This window comes from Myotis nattereri (assembly GCF_964212035.1).
Source record: "Myotis nattereri genome assembly, chromosome: 19".
NCBI classification, from domain to species: domain Eukaryota; kingdom Metazoa; phylum Chordata; class Mammalia; order Chiroptera; family Vespertilionidae; genus Myotis; species Myotis nattereri.
In genome coordinates, this window is record NC_138095.1 from 3,717,965 (window position 1) to 3,730,009 (window position 12,045).

Sequence of the window (12,045 nt, forward strand, 5' to 3'; positions counted from 1 at the left end):
CCTTGCTAGGTACACGTGGGGAGTGCGGCCCTCCCTCACTGGGTCCTCCTCGCACTCAGCCCTCTGCCACCTGGCAGGAAGCTTACTTGACGCCAGGCAGGTGAGGACACACGTGGCTGGATTCCTTCGCATTTGGGTGGGGAGGGAAGGGAAGGGAGAGGCCAGGTCCCCCAGCGCCATGAGTTAATTCTGGATACTGCCTTTCCTGTTCTCGGGGCATATGGCCCCTGGTGGGGAGTTGAGGAATGGGCGCGGGCTGGGGCGGGATGCAGATCCCATGGATACATCACACACACATCTGGGCTACTTACTCGCAGAGTAAAACCAGGGCAGGCATGTGGAAAGCCACTTTATTGACATGAACAGGGGAGTTCACTGGGAAACGCTACAGAACAGCCACTCGGCTGTGGAAAGCGTGGGTGGTCAGGACAACACTGGCTGTGGGAAATCGAGAAAAAGCCACGTGAAGGTGACAGGGTGTAGAGTTCCATCAGTTGCAGGACTGAGTTTGCTGACTGTGTTCGATGGTGTTTCATAGACCGAGCACCCGTTCTGCAGTCTCCCCATCGTGCACACCCCCAACGTGCAGCGCTCGCCACGCGGGAGGACGAGAGTATTGCTGGCGCAGGCTTCGCTGGCCTGTGACAGGGATTGACTGTCATCTACAAGACAGACTTGCGTAAGGTGCTTATCCACTGGGCCCTGCTAAACTCAAGGAAGCGGGGAGCTGAGCACGCGTTACCTACCACAGTAGAGTTCAGAGGTTAGCAAAGTCTTGGATGAGAATTTTTTCGGACCTAAGACCATGGGCCACAGTGAGGGTCTAGATTGGTGCTGGACACGGTGGGTGCCAAGGCGACGAATGGATGGTGGGAGCAGTGAGCACACCGCATGCTGTTGCCATAGGCCTGCAGTGACCAGGTGAGCTCGCTGCACTAGGGATCTTCATTTACAAACGGTGGGAAGGAGGCTTTGTTCGGTGTTCTCTCTTCTCCATTTCTGTGTGAACTTGAGAACGGGGAACGAGATAAAGTATCTGAAGTGGGTCTCGCTCTTGCTGCTGTTTCTGCAAAGCAGCGGTTACGTAGCCTTGCCCTCTGGTTCACTCAGGTGGGCGCACAGATCGCGAGATGGCTGGGTTTTCCTTTCCGTCTAGTCGGTTGGGGGAGGAGCTATGTCTCGTAGCCATTCACTGCTCTAAACATATTTCCAGCATATTCCTGCTTTGAAAATTCCTTTCTGCCCGGCCAGCGTGGCTCAGTGGTTGAGCGTTGACCTATGAACCAGGAGGTCACGGTTCAATTCCCATTCAGGGCACATGCCTGGGTAGCAGGTTCGATCCCCAGCGTGGGGCATGCAGGAGGCAGCCGATCAATGATTCTCTCTCATCACTGATGTTTCTATCTCCCTCTCCCCTCCTCTCTGAAATCAATTTTAAAAATTTTTTAAAGAAAAATTCCTTTCCTACTAACATTTCTAGTTTGGCATCTAAGGAAACCAGAAAATCAGAGAATCAGAAATCTGGGTGTGTAAATGTTTAGGGATAGAAAGATGATAAAGAACGATGCTTTTAAACAGACCGGACATGAGGGCTGTGTAGGGACAGGCACTGACTGGGAGGTCCTTGCACACAGGAGCTGGACCGCGATGCACAGGACAGAGCTAACCGTAAAGGTCAAGGTCAGTGGGTCAAAGTGCTTAGGGGCCAAGTGAGTTGTGCAGTCAAGTTCACGGCTGTTCAGCAGCAGGAAAGGGAAAATGAGACCCAGCCTTGAGTGAGCTGCGTTGCTGAGGAGCAGTCATGGGAGACAGCCAGCACCAAGGCCCAGGCTGGGCTCCTGAAGTGGTATTAGCCCTTGACAACATCTCCAAGCCCTTTAGCAGGAGCCGCGTGCACACACGCTCCAGAGCGACGCCCACTCCGCCTGGGCCTGTGGGAACGTGGGAGAGACGGGCGGCGGGACCTGAGGAGGCTGGTGATCACAGTACCCGCAGGCTCACAGTCACGCCCAGGCCTCCCAGGGAGGAGGGGAACTGCAGTTCAGGAGACGCAGCGACACGCACACTGACTAGGAAGGTAAAAGCAAAGTGAGGTGGACTCCTCACGCACACGTCCGGCATCTGCGGGAAGCTAAGTGGAGGAGGAGCCGTCGTGGGGCTGAGGGTGAGGGGACAGCAGGAGAGGCCGAGATGAGGCGGAAGTTAGCAGGTGAGAGGGGAGGAGGCAGCTGTGAGCGCAGTGGAGAGAACGGGGTTCCAGCTCCCCCTTACCAGCTGTGCGCTGAGGGTGTGACAACGCCTCGGCTCCGGCCTCAGTTTCTCCACTTACAACAGGAGCGTTAGCGATATTTACCTCGCAGGGCTAGTTGTGGAGAAGGAAAAGGTAATTGCAGTGAAGATGGGTTGTAAACCATATAGCTCTAATGAAAGGTGAGACGTTAGAAAGCAAAAACAGGGAGAACTTCTTACAAAGGGGACAGAAGAAAAAGACACAATAGGTGTTATGCAGCTCCATTAAAACCCACTCAGGAAACATTGGAGTTTGATAAGAGGAAAGTGGCAGCCATGCGTGCTCCTTGGTGAGAAGTTGGATGCAGGGGCTGCGGGAACCAAGAGGAAGCGAGCTGCAGGGAGGAGCTGGCTTCTGCACAGCCAGCTGCGTGGCTGCCAAGGCCTCGTCCTCCAGGCCCGTCCTCCTAACTAGAAAGAAAGAAAAATCTATATTCCAGAGGATTATGTGGGGAACTGCCAGGGAGAAGCGCCTGGAATTTATTAGAAGTATTTTCTTCAAGATGTGAACAAGGACTTAGGTTCAGCGCTTTCCCGGGGATGGAAGAAATGAAAAAAAGGCATTTGTCCGGTGAGGCCCAAAGGCAATGGAGTCTGATCTTTCCCATAAACTCCTCTGGATCCAAGAGCCACTCATCCATCCAGTCCCAGCCCCGTTCATCTTCTACTTCACAAACACCTTCCCTCTCCTCACCGGGTGCTGAAGGACTTCACACATGGACCAGTCCCTCCACTGAAACGAAACATGAGATTTTGACTAAAATGTAGCCAGTGTTCATCTGCTCTCCCAAAAGCTAGGGTGAAGCCTGGACATTATAGATTCCCAGGTGAACTGTTGGGAGCCGCGAGCCCCCCTCCCGCCCGTCCCTTCTCTCATCGGCCGATGGTCCATGTTTCTTAGGTGTCACCCCACGCCATTCTGCTGCACGATGCTCAGGTCCACACGCCCTTCCAGGGAGGAAATGCCTCACGTCTGTTCCCGCCTGTCTCTGCCTTCTCCCTGACTTCCAGCCGCCAGATCAGAGCTAACCCCGCCAGGCAGCCCGCCCAGTCCGAGCTTGTGAGAGAGACATGGTCGTAACCAACCACAGTTTCAAAGTCTTCTCCAGGACAAAAGTGCCCATCTTGGGAAGCTGAACCTGGGTGGTGCCTAAGGTGACACCCCTCCAGGGTGTCCTCTGCAGTCAGGCTGAGCTGAGCCCTGCCTGAGTGTCAGCTGCCCCCACAGTGTGAGGAATGCTGGTCCACGGGCGTTTGGAGGGGAAGGACTGAGGGGTTTCAGTGCCGATGCCCACAGGAAAACAATGCTTTCCAGCTGTCTCCGGTGTGTGCTCGCTGGGCGTGGGGCGGAGGGGTTGTGGGGGCGGGAGGGGCGGGAGGGCGGGATGACGTGGCGGTGGGAGGCAGAGGGCATGGTGTCCACGGGATCGTGACCATGTTGTGTGACTTTGAAAAGCCATTTAAATTGCTGAGTCTCTCCCAAGTCCCTGGTGCTTGGCTTCTGGAAGGACTGAGACCAGCGGGGCCTTAGAGACCTGGGTTCTAGTCCTGGAGAACCGAGCCCCAGGGAACATCTTCGTCCTCACGCAGCAACTCCCGTCGCCGGAGAACCCGGAAAGCGTGCTTGGCTCTGGCGCTCTGGTCAAGGGGGTCGAGGCCTCGGAAACACCGGCTTCAAGAAATTCCTCCCCGTGACACTCTTGCTTTCCGCAGCTGGTCACCTGGCTCCCGTCCACGAAGACAGCCCTTCACGTGGAGCAGTCAGTGGGCACGAGCCAGGTCCCGTGGCGGGCAGGGGCTGTGCTGCCTCCAGGCGGTTCACAGCCGCTTGGCGCCCCGGGAGCAGTCCAGTGGGCGCGGCTGCTGCTGCCCAAACGCCAGGCGGGGTGTGGGGGCGTCTGTGTGAGAGGTGGGCTCCTCAGCTCGGGCAGAGTCTGAACGTGCGTAGAGGTCGGATGGAGTTAGGAGGCCAGAGGGGAGGGGGCGGTGTGGCCTCTGGGGCACCTCCTGGTGCGGTGACATCACTGAAGCTGGGCGCCCAGTCCCTGTGTTCAGGTCACCTGCCACTGGCAGCACATCTCGCTGAGGAGGCCCCGTCCAGCGGCACAGGCTCTGACCAGACGCACATCCTTACAAGGAGGGAGTGGGAGAACGACTCTGCCTGCGTCGCTACGGGGAAGGAGTTACAGCCGCCCCAACACTCAGCCAAAGCAATTCCCTCTGAAGGGCTTGACATCACACAGAGCTCTGTGAGTCGGGCATCAACTTAGAGCAGTATCCTGAGGGCGGACTCGGGTAGGGTACAAAGTAATCCAAGGGCCCAAGTTTAAAGTCGCTGTACAGTCGCCATCCTTATCCACCTTCCCTCCTGCTTCCTGGACGTCACCTCGAGCCGCACCCCTTCTATTCCTCCACGGGCACCACCGAGCTCTCCTTGTTCTCCGATGGGATGGCCAGGTAGTCGGACCTGCAGGAGGACACATGGGGGAAGAGAATCAGTACTTTTGTACCCAGAGGTGAGAATGCAAGAAAAGGGAAGGAGCAAGGATGCCTGCAGCCCAGCTCTGCATGTCCTCCTGGCTGTGTTTCCCAACAGGGAGCGAGAAGGCCCTTCCAGTGGACCAGAACAGCAGCAGTTTTTGTTTGCTTGTTAGCTGCTCTCCCAGCAACCTTCTCATTCACCCACACTGCTCTCAGGACTTAGTGTGGATAGATTAAATATTGGCCGAGCTGATGGGTGTGGAATTATATCTTAGAGTTGCTTTAATTTTCACCTCCTTGATCACTAGCGAAGTGGAGCATCCTATATAATAAAAGCCTAATATGCAAATTGACCGAACAGCAGAATGACTATTTGGCAGGGCGGCAAGCAGGCGGTGCCAGGCCAGCCAAGGTGGGTGCCAGCAGGCAGAGGGAGGGGGCAGTGATTGGGAGGGGGCAGTGGCCCACAGCAGCGGAAAGGCAATGGGGGTGGGGGGGCGGGGCCGGCCATTCACCAGCCGGTGCCATCCCCCGATTGGCCCACAGAGGGAGGCCAGACTGCGACTTAGGCATGGGGAGTGGGCCTAAGCCATCAGTTGAACATCCCCTGAGGGCTCCCGGACTGCAAGAGGGCACAGGCCAGGCTGAGGAACCGCCCCCCTAGTGCACCAGGCCTCCAGTCTTTTCATAAGTTTACAGGCTCTTTTGGTTTCTACTTCTGTAATTTGTTCATTTGCTTTGCTCATTTTTCTTCTGAGATACTTGTCTTTTTCTCATCGATTTCATATCTTGAAATTATCTTCTTCCAGTCTGTTTGTCTCTAAACTTTGCTTTTGGATTCTTATAAGAAAAAGTAATGTTGACATACAGGGGTAGGCAAAAGTAGGCTTACAATTGTGAGTGCAAAAAACAGAGTTCATTCTTGTATTATTTATTAATTATTGCATTGTTTATTATTATTAACCTACTTTTGCCCACCTCTGTATATAATCTAATCACAATTATCATTTTTCTTTGTGTTTGAAGAAATCCTCTTTATTCCAAGGTAATAAAGATATTTCTTCTTTTTTTATATATTCTTATTGATTTCAGAGAGGGAGGGAGGAAGAGAGAGAGAAAGATAGAAACATCAATGAAGAGAGAGAATCATTGATTGGCTGCCTCCTGCACGCCCCCTACTGAAGATCAAGTCCACAACCTGGGCATGTGCCCTTGACCAGAATCAAACCCAGGACCCTTCAGTCCACAGACTGACACTCTATCCACTGAGCCAAACCAGCGAGGACATAAAGATATTTTTTTAAATGCCCTTAATAGAATTTTTAAGTTTTGCATTTTACCTTGTCTTTGAATCCACTCACAACTTATTTTTCGTTAATGCGAGAGATGGAGAATCTATTTTGTTTTCTTCTATATGGACAAGGAATTGTCCCCATCCCCTGACTGGACGGCCCATTCCTCCTCAGTGACTGCACTGCCTCTGCCACATGCTGGCTTACATGCATAGTGACCCAGCGGGCTCCCCTTCGTTCTGCTTGTCCATGTGGGTGCCATGTCAGTATCCCAGGCTCTGCTCTGACAGTGTTCTAAGCAAGCCTCATCTCTGGCAGCAAAAGTCCTACCAGCCACCCCCCCAAACTTACCGTTCTTTCTTTGAAGTCAGCAAACTATGGCCCAGTGGCTAAGAAAGGTTGTTCCTTGTTTAAAGGGTTGCAAGCAAAGAAACAAAGCAAACACTATTCGGAGAGACCCTGTGTAGCCTGCAAAGCCTAAAATATTTACTCTCTGGCCGTCCTTTGGTATAGCTGGTTTGGGTCCTTCCATGTGACTTTTAAGATGAGCTTTATCGAGTTCCTTGAACAATCCAATAAATATTTTGATTGGAATGTAATTAAATCTGCCAATTACTTTGGGGAGAGCTGCCATGTTTGTCACAGTGCGGTTTTATTCTCCAGCTAAGTCTGTCTTAAGTCTTTCCGTAGTTTTGTAACTTTGTCCTTAAACGTCTTACACATTTTTATCAAATTTATTTCTGGGTACTGGAGAGTATTTGTTGCTATTATAACTGAAAATATTTCAATGCTTTTCTAAATTTTAGTGGCTGGAATATAGTGATTTCTGTATTTTTATATTTTTATTTATGTTAACAAACCTGTGGAATGTTCTTATTAGTTATAATAGTTTGTTCACTCTAGATTTCCTTAGATTTTCTCTGCAGGTTATCATAGTGGGTATGAAAAATTATAATTTAGTTTGTTTCTTTCCAAGTCTTACTCTTTTTTCTTTGCATTTGCTTAGTCCACTAGGATCTCCAATATAATATTGAAGAGAAGCAGGGAGAGGTGGTATCCTTGACACGCTTTTAACATTATAGATAATTTCTTCTAAAGTTGGGAGCCCCAGGTGACATTTGCTGTAGGTTATCTTAGTAGCTGCCATTGATCAGTTTAGAGGTGCTTGCTGTGTAGGTGTACATTTACATGGATTTATCCTGCTCAGGATTTACCAGGTATTGTGCTTCCTAAATCTGAAGAGTCCTGCCTTCCTTAGCCACTATATCTGAATTCTCCATTTAAGTCTTTTCTCAAGTCTTTCAGTAGTTTTGTCAACCAACTGGTTTCATTGTTTCTTCTCCTTTATTTTCTGTTTTAATGGATCACCTCGGTTTTTTTCTTCACGTTTCTTTGTGATATTTCATCTTGTTGTATCTCCATTCTCCATTCTGTGTAACATTGTCATATTTATCTTCTGGTTACCAGTATGAGGTGCCAATCCATGGGGTCTTAAATTGTATTGACTGTGTTATCCTCCCCGCCCCGCCCCCATTTTTCTTTTTGTACTTTTTGCCACACCATGAGGTCCAGGGCTTTACTGAGAAGACTCACAAACAAAATTCATTTCGCTCCTGGCTCCCATCTTTCCCTCCATCCTCCCAACACAAACTCTTACTGAGCATCACTGTGCCATCACTGGGGGAGCAATGAGATGCCCCCTCCCAATCTCCAGGGAACTTAGTGTAAAGAATTTTTTTAAAGGAGGCCTCTGAGGTGATTTAAACAAAATGAATGCTTCTTTTTTTAAAGGTTGGGGATTCCAGGTAGCTTGATAAGTGAGAGCAGGTGAAGTAGGAAAGAGGTTAGAAGAGGCTCCAGGGCTGGGTTTGATTTAGAGAGGGAGGGCAGGGAAAGGCCAGGTCTGATGGTTTCATATGCTAATGAGTCACCACCATTAATTAATGTTACCCAGGAAAAGCTGTGGCTTTTAATGCCCTGGAGGGACCAGGTGGAGCCAGAAGAACCTGACCAGGAGATGACCCTACAATTCACAGTGACCCTGGTGATGTCACTTATCTTTACCTAACTTCAATCTCAATCTCTCTCTCTCTCTCTCTCTCTCTCTCTCTCTCTCTCTCTTTCTCTCTCTCTCTCCCCCCCCCCTCCTCTCTCTTCTCCTCACCTTTTCTTTTTGTGCCAGCATTTGATGTTGTCACTATTTATTTTACATTTATTTATTTATTTGTTTTAATCCTCACCTGAGGATTTTTCCCATTGATTTCCAGAAAGAATAGAAGGGAGGGAGGAGGGGGAGAGAAAGAGAGACATTGATTGGTTGCCTCCACATGAGCCCCTACCTTGGCTGGAATGGACCCTGCAACCAAGGTACACACCCTTGATAGGAATCAAACCTGCGGCCCTTCAGTCTGCAGGCTGATGCTGTAACGCTGAGCCAAACCAGCCAGGGCGTTTATATATTCACTAGAGGCCCAGTGCACGAAATTCATGCACTGGTAGAGTCCCTAGTGGCTGCTGGCTGCCAGCCGGGGCCTCCCTCTCTTCCCCCGGCTGGCCCCACCCCCTGGTCAAACTCCCGGTCGAGGGGACAATTTGCATGCTATGCTTTTATTATATAGGCTTTTTATTCCCATTCCCCACACCCTTCCCTTTGGCAACCTATATATCTCTGTATCTCTGTATCTATAGGTCTTTTCTGTTCTGTTTCTTCATTGTCTGATTTATTTCACTTAATATAATACTCTCTAGGTCCACCCTTGTTGTTACAAATGGCAAGATTTAATTCCTTTAATTGCTGAACAGTATTTCATTGTACATATGTACACCACATCTTCTTTATCCATTCATCTACTGATGGATATCTAGGTTGCTTCCATATCTTGGCTATTACTAGTAATGCTGCAATGAACACAGGGGGCATATATCCTGTAGAACCAGTGTTTTGTTTTTTGATAAATACCCAGACGTGGAATTGTGGATTGTACAGCACCTCTGAGTTTTAATTTTTTAAAAAACAACTTATTTTATTTTGATGAAACAAAGCAGTGGTGGGCAATGGAAAAAATGTCCCCAATAAATTACCATATACCATAACAGTAATGGGCCTTTTTCCTACACATGAAAGTAAAGGTCTTAGTTACAGAACCCACACACTAGTGGGTTCCAACCTCACTTAGAGAAGCAGCACTCTAAGCAAAGTGCTCACCCACGTTGGCACGGAGTGTATGACAGGAGCATGACACACAAGATCACAGCTGGGTTCTCATCGCTCAAAAATAAGTCTTCCCGAAGCACTGCTCTCCGTCTAATTTTTAACTTTTTTGGAGAATCTCTGTTGTGGCTGCAATACTCTACCAGCCCAGCAGTACCCAGGGTCCCCTTCTCCACATCCCCACCAGCACTTGTTATTTGTTGAATTATTGATAGCTACTCTGACAGGTGTGAGGTGATGTGTCACTGTGATTTTAACGTGCATCTCTCTGGTGATTAGTGGCATTGAATGTCTTTTCATATGAATGACCTCTTTGGAGAAGTGTCTATCCATGTCCTCTGTTCATTTTTTAATTGAATTGTTTCTTTTTTTGGTGTTAGTTCTCTGTATTTTAGACATTAATTCATTATTGGCTGTGTCATTGGTGAGCATCTTCTCCCATCCTGCTCTGCTTGGATCTTCATTATACTTTCTAACTCCCGGTTAAGTTCCCCCTCAGCTCTTCTAGTCCACGGTCAGGTTTCTTTGAATTCTTTATCTCTGCTTCCTTAGGGCTTCTTTCTGGGACTGTTTCTTGTTCCTTCATTTGAGAGATGCAGTATTCTTCTGTCTTTTCATTTTGTTTGACTTTCTATGTTTGTTTATATGAATTAGACAACATCGCTCTCTCTCCCCGTCTTGAAAAGTGAGCACTGGTCTGCCGAGCCGGAGTGGCTCTTGGTGCGGAGGCCAGTGCGTGTAGTAAGGCCTTGTTGGTCCTACTTGCTCCCTCTGTTCAGGGCCTAAATGGGCTCCAGTGATATGTCCCAGGATGCACTGCAGCGACCTTGCAGTCGGGCCCTCGCCCACTAGGTAGAGGTGGAGGGGTGTAAGCCATGGTACTCACAGGCACCTCTGACCTGAATCCCCACAGTCCCCAGCCTGCTCTGTGCAGCCTCTCTCGTGTTTGCTGTACAGAAGGTGGTTCTGTGTAGAAGCCACCTCTCTCTAGCCTTGCTGTGCCCGGGGTTTGGGAAGCCAGCTGGGGCCAGGCAGGGCTGCAGCTGCCCGGAGCTGAGCTGGGGCGGCTCCCTGCAGAGGCAGGTGCTGTGGGGAAGCCTGGTAGTTCCTGCTGCTCCCTCCGCCCAGAGGCAGGTGACCTAGCAGGCTGACCACAGCACCCATGCACTGCCACCCGAAGGAAGCGGAGGGCAGTGTAAACAGTGGCGCTCACGCGGCTCCTCTGCCTCCCGCGGCTCCTTTGCCTCCCGCGGTCTCCCAGCCTCCTCTCCTGGCCTCTTGCTCTCGGTTGCTGTTCAGAAGCCGTGCGTTCAGCCCCTGGGTGTCTCTCTGTAAGTGTGTGTATCTTGGTTTGCTCGTGGGAGGGCGAGCTCAGTGTCCTCCTATGCTGCCTCCTCCACACGCCGCCTGGCACCTCTGACCGTGTTTTTCATTTCCAACTTCTCAAATTCCTCTTCAAATCTGCCTGTTCTTTGTCCTTAGCAACTTACTCTATTCTTATGCTTTGGGTTCCTCCTTTCATTGCTTCAACTCTTTTAAACAAAGCTATTTCCTATATTCTCCTGGGTCCTTCCTGTGTCTGAAGTTCCTTGATGAGCGTTGCCTTATCCGGGGAATCCTGATGCCAGAGGTGCTCCCTTCGGAAAGGTCTCCACGTGCTTCGGCCTGGTTGTCGCCGGCTGGGGTGCTTTTCGTTGCTGTTCATTATGGACTTTCTCAGCTTGGCGCTTCCGGGACCATGTGGGTGGTATGAATGTAAGTCCCATCCATTGTGAGCGCAGGCTTGTGGCTACTCATTCTCAAGAACCTTTTCTGTCTTCTCCTTGGAGTCAGCCAGGATGGGTGCATTTCCTGGGCTTTTCCCTGGGCTGTGGCCGGATGGTTGTCGGACCTGCCGTTTGTGTAGCTCTGGCTCCCTGCGGGTCCCAGGTCCGGGGCCTCACGGTGGGCACTCCTGCCCACACAGGGAGCTCCAGTCCAGGGGTAGGCACTGCCTGTGCAAGCACTGATCCACGCCCCTAAGTCACCAGGCCCGTCGGCCTCCCCAGCACGGCCATTCTGTCTATCCCACGTCTGGTCAGCTGTCATCTTTTTCTCCATTAAGATGATAGCTATCATGCAAATCAAGCTTTATGTTACTGCACATTTCCAGGTGGCAGCAGCCTGGGTGTGAGGTGACTGCCTCAGCAGTGTTGCCAGCCCCCGATAACAGGCCAGACGGTCTCTTCGCCCTTCGGCCCCAGCACTTCTCACTCGTGCTCACTCCTCGGTGGCTGGGCCGCGGCAAGCATGGCCCCGGGCTAGGCCGCCTTGGAGAAGAGGGCCCCGCTCAGGTCCTAATCCCGCCCCGGCTGCAGGGGAGGAGCAAGGTGCTTGGAGCGAACGCCGTGCCCAGCGCCTGGTGAGCACCCAGTGACAGCAAACGGCTGTGACGGAGGAGCCTGGCCAATAGGAACGGAGAGGCTCCCTCCAAGCCCAGGCCCTCCTCCGCTGTCCGCTGTCCGCGTGGTCCCGCAAGCCGCTTACCTTCTGTGCGCCTGTCCCCGCATCTGTGCCATGGTCACAGTGATGCTATTCCTGGGCCTGTGGGGCCGCCGGTGAGCTTCACATAGTGGTGAAGAGCACAGGCTGAGGTAGCCGGCCTGAATCCCAGCCCTGCTTTCCCGGGGCGAACCCCCCGCCTCAGTGTGCTCATCTGTGCAATGAGCGCACTGCTGCTGCCACCTCAGCGGCCGCGGTGAGAGAGCGGGCGACTAGGTCGCTGCTCAGCAT

General features: G+C 51.2%; 1 protein-coding gene across 1 annotated transcript in view; it reads right to left on the minus strand.

The window, feature by feature from the left end:
- Positions 1–334: 334 nt before the first annotated feature.
- Positions 335–12,045, minus strand: part of SCN3B (sodium voltage-gated channel beta subunit 3) — a 29,467-nt gene continuing 17,756 nt past the window's right edge. Inside the window, exon 5 of the mRNA XM_081113627.1 lies at positions 335–4,756. Coding sequence (XP_080969753.1) covers positions 4,693–4,756 — 64 coding nt within the window. The 3' untranslated portion in view covers positions 335–4,692. The remainder of the gene's footprint in view (positions 4,757–12,045) is intronic.